General features: G+C 49.0%; 1 protein-coding gene across 3 annotated transcripts in view; it reads right to left on the bottom strand.

Moving 5' to 3' along the window:
• Positions 1-206: 206 nt before the first annotated feature.
• Positions 207-16,243, bottom strand: part of Xpo6 (exportin 6) — a 101,514-nt gene continuing 85,477 nt past the window's right edge. For all 3 annotated transcript variants that reach the window (XM_047533193.1, XM_047533191.1, XM_047533192.1), the window contains 9 exons: positions 14,538-14,684; positions 13,557-13,746; positions 8,872-9,027; positions 7,711-7,825; positions 7,372-7,543; positions 5,878-6,039; positions 3,753-3,851; positions 3,375-3,605; positions 207-893 (listed from right to left, as the gene is read on the bottom strand). In XM_047533193.1, coding sequence (XP_047389149.1) covers positions 792-893; positions 3,375-3,605; positions 3,753-3,851; positions 5,878-6,039; positions 7,372-7,543; positions 7,711-7,825; positions 8,872-9,027; positions 13,557-13,746; positions 14,538-14,684 — 1,374 coding nt within the window. In that variant the 3' untranslated portion in view covers positions 207-791. The remainder of the gene's footprint in view (positions 894-3,374; positions 3,606-3,752; positions 3,852-5,877; positions 6,040-7,371; positions 7,544-7,710; positions 7,826-8,871; positions 9,028-13,556; positions 13,747-14,537; positions 14,685-16,243) is intronic.

The following is a 16,243-nucleotide window of genomic DNA, read 5'->3' as shown; positions in this document are numbered from 1 at the left end:
CCAGCCCCTGCCCTGAGTGCGGGTTTCCCACGTGGTTTAAGGTGTTACCTAGAGGACTGTGGGACGCAGGCAGCCCCCTCTGATGTGCCTCCCAAGGGGCAAACATGGGCTTCCGGCGCCCCCACCCCCACGGCCCACTCTGCCGTCAGCATGGCCACTCACCTGCATGCCAGCCTGGAGCGGGCTGAGGGAAGACGCTCCCTGAGTGGTGTTTATATAACAACAACATAAGCATTTTATTTTTCCATTAAGCTTCTTAGTTCCTTAGTATCACAATGGAATGATGAGAAAACAAGAACAAAAAAACAGGAGTCTTTGCAAATCCCTGACAAAGAGCAGAGACGTCAAGGCAATCGGGGTGGGGCTCCACAGAACAGTCCCCACCTCGCGGCTCTCTCCTTGGCGGCAGGAGGGGTGGGGAGGTGGAATGGTGAGAAGGTGGCACTGTTGTAAGCTGTCCTTGGCGGTTCTGCTCCGACTGATATGCACATGATCTGCACGGGCCACACCAGGGTTTGTCGGGGGCCTGCTGCACCTGGCCACTCGACTCTGCCTGCTCCAGGCGCCCTGGGACCTCCAGCCAGTGCTAAGAAGGGCCCTGAGGCCAGCGCTGCTGGCGGCAGCAGGAGAGGGCAGTGGATGGGCAGAGGCAGGCAGCGCTGCTCAGGGCGTGAGAACCCAAGGGGTGGCCAAGGCTTGTCCGGGAGCCATCTGCGGCAGGTGGAGGTGATACAGGTGGCAGCGGTCCGGGTCCCTCGGGCAGTGGGCAGGCCGCAGAGGCATGCAGGCGCCTAGAGCTTCACGGTGCCGGGGGGCAGGCTGTCGTTGCAGAGTCTGTAGTAGCGCAGGTCGTTGACCAGCCTGTGCACATTCTGAGTGAAGGAGGGCAGGTCCTAGAAGGCAGGGGACAGCTGCAACCAGCCCCTCAGCACCAGGCCCCACCACCAGACCTCACCACCTGCTTCCACACCCGGGCACCACAGGAGGCTTTGGAGCTGGGCTAACACGCCATACAACTCAAATTCTATGTGCAAAGCACTAGCAAATACTTCCCAGGACCTACCACACCAGGCGCTGTTGCAAGGCTACCCAGCTCACTGAACCCTCCCAGTGACACTACGCCAGGGGCTCTGTCGGCACGTACACACCAGGAACCTCACTTGTTATACACACAGGAAGGGATGGGGTCCAGGCTGGAGTCAGCACGCCTGCTCCCAAGTCCAGGTTCTCCAGCACTGGCATGGCTGCTGTTCAGCCCTCTCCTGCGCAGCCACCACAGGCGTGCAGCACTTAGAAACATCTACAGACCCTTCCCACACAGGGCTCCAGGCATCTCCACCCGTCAAGAGTGGCAGAGCTGTACCGGGCGCCCCCTAGCGCCCCAGTGTGGGAAGCACTCAGGCTGTGAAGGGAGAGGCCTCACAGTGAACCTGCTGTGCAGGTTGATGAGGAAGGAGCACAGTAAGCAGGACGTGCAAAGCTCTGTTCCCAAGTGAGCTGGCATCACCCTGGCTGATGGTGGGGCCAGGCGAACAGAGTGCAGGCACCGGCGGCTCTCCTCTATGGCCCACCAGGACTTCTGCTACCCTGCTCCTCCTCCCGAGCTTGGCTCAAAGTCAACCTCCTCTTTCCTGGCCCCAGCTGGCCCGGTCAACCTCCTGCTCACAGCCCTCTAACCACCCTTGGCTCACCCTGGGGCTCTGGAACCAGAACGCCCAGGTCAGGATCCTGCTCCCTGACTCTGCAACCTCCAAGTGCTGCCAGGCCGGCCGTCCTCCTCAGCCTGAGCCATCCGTGCTCCTCAGAAGGCTGTGGAAGACCCAACCTCATCAGGGCATGGAGTGAACTTTGCACTGTGCCCACAGAGGGTGCCATGTGTCTTCTGCAAAAACCTGGGTGGAGGCAGAGACTGGTGCCTCAGCACTGGGCACTGGGTCTGAGAGGAGGCTGGCTTCAAACGTGGTGAACAAAAAACAAAGTGTGACTCCTCATCTCATCCTTGAGAAAAATCAACCAAGAGATGTGGCTCACAAACACCTCATCAGAATTTTCTCAGTGGAACACAGGAATGTGCTTCTCCATTTTTAATAGGCACCCAGGGCGCTTCTGATGGATAACTAAATTTAGAAACCACTGCTTTAAGTCACGAAGTTGACTGAGAGTGATGTCTTTAGAAACTGATCACTGGGATTTGAGCTCTAGAAAAAGGAAGAGGGGGAAATCCGAAAGGCCTAAGTGAACTTCAAGCTTAGGAGAGAACAGGAAAAACTCAAGGAAAGGAAGATTCCAAGACAAAGGAAAACAGGATTTGAGCCTAAGAAAACACTTTCCCAATGATATCACAGGTGGGGGAGTCAGAAAGTAGAGTCTGCCCCAGCAAGAGCACCATGAACTGCAGAACTGTAGCCAGGCTGTCCGAGCACAGGGCCCAAGTCAAAAGCACAGAGAGAATCAGGGAGGCAGGTGTGCTAGGTAATCCCTGTCACCAGTGCCATGGTGCTAGGAGACAGGGCCTAGTCAGACATGGCGGTGCACACCTGTAATCCCGGCCACTTAGGAGGCAGAGGCAAGAGACTGCAGGGTTGAGGTCGGCCTGGGCAACTTAGCAGGACCCTGACTCAAAATAAAATAAAAAGGGTGGGGGATGTAGTTCAGTAGCAGAATACTTGCTTGACATGAGGCCCTGGGCTCAAATCTCCAGTACTACCAAAGAGAGAGAGAGAGAGAGAGAGAGAGAGAGAGAGACCCCAGCTCCCACCCAGGAGCTGTTCAGGCTGGGACAGCCTGAGGACCAGAGCTTTGGTACTCTCAGGGCCCCCAGCACTTGGAGCACGTCAGCCCACACTGAGCTGGAGCTAAGCTGGAAAGAGTCGAGGAAGCCTAGCACCTGAGTTCATCTCTGGCCATGGGGGCCCAGAGCTGCAGCTCCCAAGCATCCATCTTCTCAGCCTGTCTTCGAGCTTCAGCAGAATAGTGACAGTGTGACTTCTACCACACTCAACAGTGTTGGCCCTATGGGGCTCGTCCCCCCGCCTCAGAAACCTCCAGTCAGAGGAGTGTACAGAGAAGTTGAGACAAACTCCTCTCCTCTCAGACGAAGCAGACGGGCTGCGGGGGCCAGGACCTGAAAGGCTCAATGGCTGACACTAAGAACACTGAGATACAGAAGCCAGGGCTGGAAAGGGTGTGTCCTGCAACCCAGTCACAGCACCAAGTCACCCAGGCCCTGCTCAAGCTGCTACCAAGTTGCCAGTGGGCATAGCCCTGCCCCGAGGACCTAATGTGCCGAGGCAGTCTCTCCCCTCACTGAACAGGTGCTGCACCTGAGAACCCACGTGTGCCCTCCCTTTGGCCTGGACCTTTTCTTTTCTCACCCGATCCATCTTGAAATTCCGCCCCAGCACATTTTTCTGGTTGGCATCCACGCCATCACAGCTGGTCAGGAACTCTGGAAGGAAGGCTGCAAAGAAGCCATCAAAATCCACAGAGGCCATGTTGTAAATGGCGATGCCAATCTCCTCTTGCAGAAGGTCGTGGGATTTGTGAACCAAGACCTGCAGCAGCACATTCACAAACTGGAACAGCATGGTGGTCCGGAAGATTTTCTGCAGGCAGAGGTGGTGGTGAGTGTGGCCTCACTCAGGCCCCTATGGCTGCCCCAGGTCCCAACCTACTTCCCCATCACGGTCCCCAGCGAGGAACCTGAGGGGCACCTGGATGAAGGACTCTTTCTGGGAGAGAGGGGCGCTCACCTTGTGGTACAGCTTCTGCTTGGTGTTGAGAGTCTCCAAGTAGAAGAGATTTTGTTTGAAAAGGTGGATATCAGGCTGGAGAAAGGACTGTCCAAAAGCCTGGAAATAAGAACAGCGCTTCCTCAGCTCCCTCAGACCACCATCTGGGACACCCACCCATGCCAGAAGAACCCACACCCATGAGAAACTCTCACACCAACGCCAGGATGAAGGCGCCCCGCTGTGACCGCTGACTCGCCTTATCAGGTCTCCGCCGGGCACCGCACAGTCCCAGTGCTCACGCCTTCCCCACTGGCCTCGACTTTCTACGCTGGTCTCATCTCGCACTGTTTGTAAAAACCTCTAGAATCCCTTCATGGGACCTGTCTTTAAAGCAAGAAGCTCACAACTGTAGCCAAATCCCTCAGCAATCTTAGGAGACACCAGAGCCTGCCTGGCTCCCAGGAGTGAGCCAAGTCCGCCTCTCCTCAGCACGCCGGGTCTCAGAGGGCACAAATCCTGAGAGGCTCCTTCTCGATCGGCTGCATCCGCCTCAATGTTAAGCAACCACCAATTCTGAACCCGCCCTGGAATCTCTGGGTGTAAACATTACTAGTTCAGGGGAGGCATCTCCCTCCCAAAACAAAGTGCCTTCACCTAACAGAAAGTGACCATAGCAGGCAGGGGAGGCTGGTGGCTCACAGGAAACATCCCAGAGTAAGTGTGACAGCTTTGTCATTGACCCCTGGGCTGCTGAGCTGCCAGAGGGGGCTCCTGTAATCCCTGCTCCATGATGACCAGGGTTCCAATGACTTATTACGGGAAGTCAGGTGTACTGAGGGCAACAACCGACTCCTGAGGCTGGCTGCTGCAGGAGCCAGTCCAACACAGCGCTGTGCTGTCACCATCACAGTCAGGACACAGTATTTCCACTGGCCAGAAGGTTCCCTCAATCCCCCTCTGTAGCATCATCTTCCCTGCCCCTATGGCCACTGCTTGCTCTGTCCCTCTGCTTCACCTTTCCCAGAATGTCCCATAATGGATGGAACCACACAGTGCACAGCCTTCCGATCAGGCCTCTTGCACCTAGCGCGATGCCCTGAAATCCACTGATGTCTGCACCGATGTTCCTTCTTTTTGAGCAGTAGTCCACTTTACACCTACCCCTGTGGGTTCACCCACTCACCAGCAGATGGGCACTTGGATTGCTTCAGGGTTTTGACAACTATGGAAAAAGCCACTACAAATAAATACGTACAGGTTTTGCTTCTTTTGGGCAAAACCCTTAGAAGTGGGATTGCTAGGTCACATGCTAACTATATTTAACATAGAAGAAATTGTCAAAGTGTGAAACTACTTTCCAGAGTGGCTTCACCAGGCCCCAAGTATGGGACCAGGCCTCAATTTTCCCAAGAAGTCTTACAGGCAAGGACAGAGGCTAAGCTTAAGAGAGGGGAGGAGGGGAGCAATGCCCTAAACACCCCAAACCCCAGCCTCAGCGTAGCAGGGGAGATGGGAGGACGCAGCAGGCTGAGGTTCCCTGTGGGCTGGGAGGCTGGAGGCGGGGAGTGGGGAACCCCTTTAGCTTCCCAAGACGAAAAGTCTGCACTTAAAAAAACAAAAGCAAACAAACAAAACCCTTGTACTTAGACGAGGGCTTAGAACAAAAATGCTACCCAGTTTGCTGTCACAACTGCAGTGACCTGAAGGTGAGTACTGATCCAGGGGCAGCATTTCCCCAGTGGGGACCAGCCAGAGTCATCTTTAAAACAGATTGCTGGGCCCTCCCAGGAAGACTCTCACTCCACCTCCCAAGTCCAGGACACCTGGGGAGTCACTGCTCTGTGGTAAAACAAGTGGACGTCACATGCCAGCAGTGCCATGCCTGTCACACCTGTTGTCTCACTCACTTCGCGAGCCACCTACCACACAGCAGTACCAGCCCAACGTCACAGGTGAAGCAACCAAGACCCCAAGAAACTAACTAATGGTACAGACAGGCAGGCTGAGCCTCAGACCAGCTGCGGGGCTTCGAAGTCAGTGGCCACAGTGGCCAGCCTGGAGAAGCTACCCCAGGGCAGCAGTCCAGTGGGCCCAGGCAGTGCCCAGGACAATCCTCTGTTCTTGGGTCACACAGCAGCCTCACCTGCATGATGGCACTGAACTGGGGCTCGTGCTCCATCTGCTCCTCAGTGACTCCCCTCTGCACGCTGGCCAGCACGGTAGACCTGAAGAAGTACCGCCAGTTGTGATGCAGCGTCCGGAAAAGGAGCTCGAAGAGCTCGGCCTTCACGTCAGGGGAAGGGCGCTGCGGACACACGAACACACACTCTCAGCCCTTTCCTCAGCAGCTCAGGGAGCCACCCTGGCTTCTGCACTGCCCTGGCACCAGGCTGTAAGAGATGCCATGTGAGAGCAGGCAGGGTCAGCTTGCCCCCACACTCCTGTCACTTCCTGTGCAGAAAGCACTGAGTCCCTGGAGTTGGCAGTCCACACCAGAATTGCCGCGCTGAGCGAGGGCCACACTTGACTCAGAACACTCGGGTCAGGGCCCATGGGCCTTTCTCTGATCGAAGCCCTCATCTCTGTACACTAGGCACAAAGGCTACAGAGTAGAGGAGTGATTAGGAATATGGATTTTCTGCTGAGAAAACAGTTGATTTGATCTGTCTTATCCCCCAGTTGTGTCGTTCCCTTTCCCAGGATAAAAAACGCTGTCCCAGCTAACCTGCTGGTCTTTCACGACCTCTGAGGCTAAAGACAGTTAGATGCCTTAAAAGCAGAGCTGCTCTCCACAGAAAAGGAGCATTTAAAGAGCACTCAGTAACCACAGAAAGCAGCACTAGAGAGGACCCCTTGGTGGAAGACACGGGCTGAGCTGATTGCTCTCTGGACTTGACTCTTCTTTTGCTGGCAGCCAGGATCTGAAAGGAGCAGGGGGCAGGCTCAGCATGATTTTCTAACTTAACTAAAAATCTCCAAAGTCACTAGTGAACATGTAGTTCACATTAATCCAGATGTCTCTGCAAAATTCAAAATTATAAGGTCCAGTCTTAATTAAAATTAAACTGACACCTAAGGTCACAGCTTCCATGGTAGAAAACCACACAGAGCTCAAATGTATCTCAAAGCACCTGCTTTGGTCTTAGTTCTTATTTACGTAACTATTTCCAGAAAGCTCGAGTTATATCTATACTCATCCTGAACCTTGTCGTGCTGACAGCCTGTTTTCCAAGGACCAAGTGCTTTCCTCTAATGGTGACAGATTTGTTTGGTCCCAAGAGTTGCCTTGCATCCTTGAGACCAAGAATGCTTTTAAACAGAAAAGTACATTGGTTGTGTTTGCTGTAGACAACTACACATTCGCTTGTCTTTAGAAACTGTGTGGCACGACAAACTGACCCTCCTTACCAACCAACTGTGTGATGACTGGCCTGCTATGCTTTATACTAGATTTTTTAACTAAATCAATTTAATAAGATCATATCAGCTGAAGGATTCCTTCGGGGCGGAGGGACTATTTTACAAGAATATTAAAACAACTAACAAATGAACTTTAGAATACAAGGTGTTTTTTGATACTTCGTTCCCTCACCAAGTAGGGAGGCAGCACGGGGGACCACCCCTCAGCCCCGCCTACCTCTGCAATGATGGGGTACACCTGCTCCATGCACAGGGCGATGATGCTGGGGAGGAAGGGCTTGAACACCTGCCCTGGCTCCTGCACCACCACCTGCAGGATCTTCAGGAACTTCTCCACCACCCGGCAGCCAGTGCTGCCTTCGTGGAGGATGCTCTCAGCCAACTGTTCTCTGCAGACAAGAGAGAACCACACAATAACTAAAGAACTCTGTCTTGGGGACCACATGAAAACCAATGCTTGTGGCAAATGAAGGAAAGGAACAAAGACCCACACTTTATAGCCAGGGTCCACTACTTCCCACTTGAATCAGAAGAGCCTGGGAAGGTGTGTGGTTACCTGGTGAACATATTGAGGAAAGTCTGGATAATCTGTTCAGTGAAAGGCACGCCCATCTGTACTCTAAGGCCTCGGAACAGAGTGAGGAAGAAGCTCAGCATCTCATCAGTCACATCTAAACGAAAGGACAGAGCAAATGGTCAAAGCTCCACACGCAGGGCCAACAGGGCACTGGCTTGATTTCTTTTACAAAGCACTGTCATCTCTCGCTAATGCTTCCTGCTGGAAAAAATTTCCCCAATACCATCTGAAACAATGATGGAAAGTGGAAAATGATTAAGGACCTGCTGAGAAAACAACTCTGGTCCAGGGAACCTCTGCCTGATGGTTCACAACAGGAAATGGAGGTCAACTGGAAGCCTCACTCACAGCCCAGCATCCAGTGACAGTCAGAATATTCACTGCAGATGGATCATTTTGGACTCATGCTGACGGAACTGTTCACTTGGGTCAACGCCTGGGTGCCTTAGCCATTACTCTCCATGACCAACATCTCTATAGCTGGGTCAGGAGTTGAGTGGATAATGAGGGTGTACCCAGGCTACATGGCCCTGCTCCATCAAATGAATTAACTGCAGAAAACATTCGTCAAAGTCGGTGTGTTCCACTCTCCAGATCTCAGCAACCATCTGGCTCTTACTGCACATGCTTGGCTTGCAAGAGGCAATCAATGAACACATGCTGACTGAGAAGACCCTCATACCGCTCTCATAAGACTGACAAGTCCACTGTAAATGCTCTCAGGAGAGCCAGACAAGTACTTCCAGAGAGCTGAAAAGCCTGTCAGGGATGGTGGGTGAGGGGAACAATCTCAGGCAACTCACCTTGCCATGTAAGCAGGCAGCACTAAACGGGAAAGCTCTCTTGCCTCCTCTTAAAGCCCATTACCCTCTTACCCATCTGTCTTCCCCACTGGGAGAACACAGAGACTTAAAAGGGAAAACTAGGAAGGAGGCTGCAAGTGACTCAGTGCCATATGACAAGTGCCAGTGGCCATAATCCCCAAAGAAACAGCACTGTGCTCTGCCTTCCACGCCCCAGTGCTCCTTCAGAGCATGCCAAGGCCTGCACTGCGCCAACCTGGCGCGCTCCACAGATCTAGCAGGCACTCTGGCTCTGGTTAGCACGATGCACACAGAAGGCCTCTGAGCCAGCTCCTACCTGACTGATGGATAAAAGCTGGAAAGAGGGCCAGGGAGACCTGAACGGATTCCTGCAGCGACTGGTAGCAGATCTGCCGGGACTTGGTAGACTCCCCAGAGATATTCTCCACAATATCTTCTAAGACACTAAGTGTCTGGTGGATAATCACTTTGGCTGCAAATCAAAATTAAGTTGCAGGTTGTGAGTTATCTGAGAATAAAGCACAATAAGAGGGAACACAAGAGAAGGGGAAGACACTTGCCAAGGGATCAGGAAGACAATCACACTCAAGTCCTGCTGAACAAACACATTTCTCTTGATTCCATTATACCTTTTCCTCTATGGGTCCCTCTTTCTCTCTCACCTTTCCCCACCTTTTTACTGCCAAGACTCCAGGCATCTGCCCGTACAGGTTTTGCCTCTACCTACCAGCAACAAGTTCACAGAGAAGAAAAAATGACATGTACTCCCAGGTTAGGTGTTGTAGACTTAATCAAAATTGTAAGGTGGGGAATAGACTGGTGAGAAAATAAGTATCAAAAGGTAATTACCACGTCCAACAAAGGACACAAGCAGATCAAACCTTCTCCTTCAACTACAGATGCTACCCTGGCCTGCCAATCCACAATGACACTCTGCCATGCATATGTAGTGATGATGGGTTCAGAAACAGATAGCCTGATCAATCCTTGGCCTATCAGGTCTGTAGGCTGATAATACAGAATTATTGTTATATGTTATCAACAACATACAATTCTAAAATGCCCTGCTGTATGAGTTAACCTCAATGTTTCAGACACCATAAGGGAAAATGAAGGTGGTGACCAGCACAGGCAGGAGGTCAGAGAGCCCTGGCTGGAAAGCCCAGAGGGTCGGGAGGTAGCTATATGCCTTGGGCAGGATCCTCCTCAGTACAGCAGGGAGAGCCCATAGTCCCACCTTTGCAGTGCTACGAGGACTGAACACAAGGTTCCAAATAATTCTAGCAAGGCCCCTGGCACATAAGAAGTCCAGGACAGGGAAGCTGTCATCATTTCCCAGTATGAGTGGAGACCCCCATGGCTCAGCCTAGGCCTGGCAGACTCAGAGGCTGAACCAGAGCCAGGCTGAGAGGTGTCCTGATCCTCACAGCTTCCCAGACTCTGTGCAAGCTGAAGTCACTTCCAGGGCAGGGTATGGCAGAAAGAAGAGGTGACCAGGAAGTGCATGGAATTAGGTCTGACTCTGAACTCTTATTAGAGTTGCTGAGTCTTATTTTCCTCACTTGAAAACATGGGTAGATAACATCACCTTACTGTTATCTTACTGGACTGAGGACGGAAGAGGATGATGGCTCACTTGGTGGCCTGGCCGGGAAAGAAAGGCAAGGCATGCTGTGCTGGAAAGAGCCACCCACAGCCATGGTGAGACAGGAACTCGGACCTAGCCAGGCTCCTGCACACAGAGCAGGCGTCCCCCAAGAGTAACTAAGGCACCGGGAAAGCAATCGATGGAGAAAAACCAACAATCAAGAGACCAAATTTTGACCTCTGACACGTAAGGAAATAAAAACAAAGACCAATGTTTATTTAGCAAAATAGTAAAGTCAAAAATTGGAAGCACTGTAAGTGCATAATAACAGAATGGTACTTCTGAAGCCAGAATTGGGGACAGGCAGTTAGTGTAGAAACAGGGGATGGGATCAAATTGAGGAAATGGAGGCCATGACAGCCATCTGCCTCTGGAAGTTGGAGACTACCCCTGGGAGAATGGAATGTCAAGGATCCCTGGAGCCCAGTGATCACCAAATTTGCCTGCCCTTGTCAGGGACTGCAAGCAAGGGGCTGCTAATTAATGCCCCCTGGGCCCTTGCCTTGGCTGAAGCACTTTGGCCCTCCCCCTGCCCCATCCGCTTCTCACTTTTTCCATCTCACCTGCAAAACTGGACCTAGTCACATAGGCAGGAAGGAGAGATAAGGGGGGAGAGAACTGGAGAACAAAAGAGAGCTTAACCTATAAAAGATGTAGGGCGTGCTCACTTCGTGGGATTCTAGAACATCAGCCATGGCCCCCTTCTGCCCCTAGGGAGAAGTCTGCATTATTACTACTTTTAAATAAAAACTGCTTAATATGCTTGCTTGGCGTGCTTCTCTAGCATTCAAACTTCAACATTAGAGGGAGCAGAACTCATCACCAGTAAACGGCGGTATCACTTCCACGGGAATAAAACAGGTTCTCAAGGAGGCCACATAGCTAAGTGGTAGAGTCCAGCCTCTGAAGTCACTCAGCCTGATGGGAACCCTGACCCACCATTCTCTAGGGTCCTAAGCAACTTACACCTGCCAGGTCTTGGGGGAAAGGTACCTCTCCAAGGACAGACTGGCAGCCACTAAAGAACAGACAGGCAAGTATGATTACATGAATGGTATGAATCTACATCGTGTACAACCACAGAAACGAAATGATGTACCCCATTTGTGTACAATGAATCAAAATGCAGTCTGTAAGAAATTAAAAGATTAAAAAAAAAAAAAGAACAGACAGAAGTGATGCAACAGGACATGCAGAACACTGTATTGAGCTCACTAGGAACCATCAGACAAAATGAGATCCAGGAATATTTTACCAAGTGTAGACTCTTCAAAAATGCCAATGTTGTGAAAGAAAAAAATTGGGATGCTTTTCTGTATTGAAGGAGATGAAGGAGATGAGACACCCAAATACAGTGCATGATCCTAGACTTTTACAAAACAACAGACATCTGGATAACAATGGTGGGAGTTTTATGTGGTCTAAATGCTACCTGATACTATTGTGACAATGTTTACCATCAAGGCTGTGCTAATGATGTTCTGGTTACATAAGAGTATTTTGTTCTATATAAAGATTAGGTAGGTATTCAAGCACATGAAGTTTGCAACTTAATTTAAATATCTGGTTTTTTTAAGTGTTGTGAGGAAAAAAACAAAAGTGTGGCAAAACATGAATAGCTGGTGAATCTGGGTGAAAGACATATAGTTGTTCATTTTATTATTCTTTCAACTACTCTGTAGGTTTTCAAATTTTTTCAAAATATAAAGCTGAAAGAAAAAAACTCCACCTTCATTTTGTTACTATGGAATAAGGATACAAGCTACACCTCACAGGGTCACAGACGAGACTAATGAAATCATGTACACTGAGTTTTCCACTCAGTGACTGGCACACTCAAAAAGTTAACCATGTTTTCAACTATGTTCACTGAGGAAAAAAACAGAGCCGCTCCTCTCTTTCTAGTATGCGTGGCTATTCCAAGCGCCCACTGAGGGTGAGGCATGGCCACGTGACTTGCTCAGACCAATGTAGAGTGAAGTGATGTGTCACTCTCAGGCAAGAGCTTTAGGAACTGCTCCACCTCTCCCCACGTGCCCTTCCCAGTGTGAGCACATACCAAAGGGGAGGCTCAGAAGCCTGGAGCCCAAGTGATCTACCTCCTGATCTTCCTGACCCAGGCTATACAAGAACAAGACCATTTTTTCCCTCACAATAATCCACTAAGTTGCTGGGACTCTTTGCTACCACAAAGCATAACCTAGCCTGTGCTGACTGATAGAAACACCTCGTAAGATGAAGAGAGGAAAGATGACCGCTAAACCTCATAGGATTCCACAACAGCTTCATGTACCCTCCTGGGCAAGCTACTTAATCCTCCTGTACCTTGGTTTCCTCGTGGATAAAAATCAGAATAATTAACAGTACCTAACTCATACAGCTAATATGAAAATTAAATGAATGTCTAAAAAATATTTAGAACCAAAATCAGAAATGTCAGACTTTGAAGACTGAGGCTAGACATGGCAGATTTGCTGAGGGGTATAAAATCATGAAGGCAAGAGCCTTGTACACAGTGTGCCCTCCACACATCAGCGACACTTATCTACCATGTCACTGCAAATATACTTAAAAGTATAAAAAGGAAGACATACACAGCACAGTTAAAATGGTTACTTTCAAAAACATTAGAGCTAGTGAGATTAAGGAATTTCCTTCTTTATACTATTCTACCATTTTTGTACAAAGAACATATTAAGCTGTTTATTAAAAACAACGTTTTAAAAAAGAATGCCAAGTATTATTACTATCTGACATTTCACAAACCACTGTTGACATTTCATAAATGACATTATTATTTTATTATAAAAATAGTATTTTAAAAATATTTCAAAAACATTTTTCAGGGAAACCTGTCGCTTTTTATTTAAACTACAGCCCCCCACCCCAATTCATTTTTTTAACAACCAAACTTCAAGCACCACTTGTGAAGAAACCTCTTCCAAAACCTCTGAAGTAGTTTTATTGGGGACAAGATTCAAAACCAGTCTCACAAGACAGTTCTTAAATTTCTTTGCATACGAGTATCTGAAATGGATCCATAATCTCTGTGGTATTTATTGATAGCACCCTCGAGCATCTCCAAGAGTATCTTCCTTAGGACTCCAACATTTGTTATACTTTAGCTAAGAGAAGGGACAGTCTGTGGAAATGCGTCCATCTGGTGTGCTTGCTGGGCTCTACGGACGAGCAAGATCCTACCACCCACGTCTGGCTCAGCAGCATGTGACTGTGGACACAGGTTAAGTGAATCACCTCATGCTCAAATGAGCCCAAAGCTCATTTGCCATAAGGGAAAAGTCATGCCTGCGCTGCTGACCTCCTTGGGTTTTCCCTGTCTAGAGATCACTTACTGTCATCCAGTGGCATCTTTCTCTGGGGGGTGACAGCACTGGGTTTCAGATTGCGATAGTCCCGGGACAGTGCAGAGATGAGGCTGGCATGGTTGATGGAGCGCACAGGCCACTGCTGCTCATTCTCGGGAAGGTTTGGCCACGGGAGCAGCAAGATATTAGAGAGTGCTCGGCACACCAGCACCTGAGCCTGCAAGAGACCCAACCAAAGGCACCCGTGAGAGGTCAAAGAGCACCTGAGCAGGTGGCTGTGCCTGACAGAGCTTTAAGGACCCCACACTTTGAGCTTAGTTCCCCAGGCTCCTTTTTAATAACCAAAGTGGGGTCAGTAGTCCAACTCCAAGAATACCCAGCAGGAAAAAGAAAGGCAGAAATAACTCCAAGTCTGAGTCTAGCAGGTCCCAGGGTTGACCTCAAGAACCCTTACTGGTGCTCACACTTCCCCTCTAACTTGGTACCTGAGCATTACAGAGGGTAAGTCCCACTGAGGACATGGCATCTAGCAAGGCCCTCGGCCACTGCCTTCTGACAGCCTTGGAGAAGCCACTTAGAACAGGGGTAGGAGGAGACTCATCAGCATGAGCTCACATCCAGACACTCTGAAGAATCTGCCTCCACGCCCCTGACTCCAACCCCTTTTAATTTTTTCTAGAGAATACACTTGCCTGGAGCTTCTCAACCCGTACCAACAATGTAAACCAGACTGGTTTCAAACAAAAAGAACACAAGGGGATTTTCATGGCATTGGCCAAATCATGAAATTTCAAAGCAGCAAAACCTCTCTGCATATTGGGAAGAACTTTTCCACATCTGGACTGGCGCCCTGTCTGCCTTAGAAAGGGCAACAGATGAACCACTGAGGCATGTCAGTATTGGCATGGCCTGTAAACTGAGAGCAAAAACAAAGCCTTCCCCTTCTTCCTCAGCTTCCCTGGATCTCAGCCACATGGCATGGGGATCCCAGGGTGTCCTGGGTCTCACCTTATCAATAAGTCGCTGGGCAGAGGCATCCGTGATCCCGTTGAACACCTTCTGCACTGCAGGAATGCTGATCAGGAAGACAGGCCGCACAGTGGTGGCTAATGAGACCAGTAAGTGGCACGCGGAGAGCAGCAGCTTATCTTGGACCTCGAAATGGACAAGGACAAGTTAGCTCACTACATCCCCTATGTGACTGACAGAAGAACTCTGCTGAGGCAGCCACAAGCTGAACTTGGTTCTTGGCTGTCAAATTATACCACCTAGGCTCTACCTACAGAATTTTTCCCAAGATGACGATCAGCAACAAGGTTTTGCCATATCCATAGCTCTTGCCCTCAAGTCAGTATCATTTCTTCTTGACTCTTCACTGTAACTGGCATCTCTGAACTCAATCAATGCTTAGCTCAGAATCTACAGTGGCTCCCTGGGAGCTGTCACATCACATTATACACTCCCTGGTATGTCATCTAAGTTTTCCTTCCTCATCTCACTCCTCTGGCTCCAACCAAGCCAAGATTTCTCTCGACCATTCCTATCTGCACTTCATCAATCACACTCATCTCACCTGCTTCCTTCACCTCCACATGCCTATCAAAACTTAGGTTTAGGTATTACTGTCACTTTCAAATTAACAAAAGAGAAAACTTTGGATGTAGGAGGTTAGGGATTGAACCTGGGACCTTATGCATGTTATAAACATGTCCTACCACTGAGCTATGCCCCCAGCCCCAAGAAAACTTTTATAGATAGGATCTAATGCTAAATAAAGCTGTGGTGACCATAGCATACCACAGACAGGGCATGCAGAATTATTTAGGAAAGAAATATCACTATAATTTCCTAGAACCACAAAACATTCCAACATTGAACACCATGATCTCTACTTAGTCTAAGGAAATTATCTAAAAAAATAAAGCTACATTCATGAATGCATGCATCTCAGAATTATAATTTTTTTTTTTTTTTAAATGGAGGCAACCATAAAGTCCAGCAACAGCCAGGTCAATTATGGAACACACTCCTAAGGGGATATTACAGCTCTTTTCCAAATTATAACTATAAACACAACATAAATTTATAGAAAAAATATTTTATTATTATTTTTAAAACAATAAATTGTTAAAAGTACAAAATGCTATGTGTGATTAAAACTACACTAAAAAAATGAGAAACGTAAGTATCTGTATAGTCTAGTAACAAACTGGAAATCTTGGAGGACTGTCCAACTTCCTATGGATATAACTTTTGACTCAGTAACCCCACTTATGGGAAACCATACCCACTAATGTGTATAAAGAAATGGGTCATAAAGGGAGAGCCTTTCATCAACAGAAAAATAATAAATCCCAGGAAAGAAAAGCAGGCAGGGGGCAGGGACTGTTAGGCAAAAGTAGCTCTGTCTCTAGCTACCTACAAACTTTCACTTATGTATGTAAAACAGAAAAAAGTCTAGAATAATATACAACCTGCAGCTAACAATGTTGACCCTAGGAAGAAAGTGTTTCAAGGAAGGGATTAAAGGACAGCAAAACTCCTTACTCTGTGAACTTGAACAATAATAAGCATGCATCATGTGGGACTATGAGAATTGAAAAACGCAATATTTGAATGCATGTGGACTACTACTAAAAAGGAACAACACGAGCTAACATCAGAGCAATAAGAATTATCAGTGGAACTTTGTGTAATATTTTGATTTTATAGTA

This window comes from Sciurus carolinensis, chromosome 18 (genome assembly GCF_902686445.1).
Source record: "Sciurus carolinensis chromosome 18, mSciCar1.2, whole genome shotgun sequence".
Classification (NCBI taxonomy): domain Eukaryota; kingdom Metazoa; phylum Chordata; class Mammalia; order Rodentia; family Sciuridae; genus Sciurus; species Sciurus carolinensis.
The sequence above is the reverse complement of the archived record's forward strand: the minus strand, read 5'-3'. Positions and strand labels throughout refer to the sequence as shown.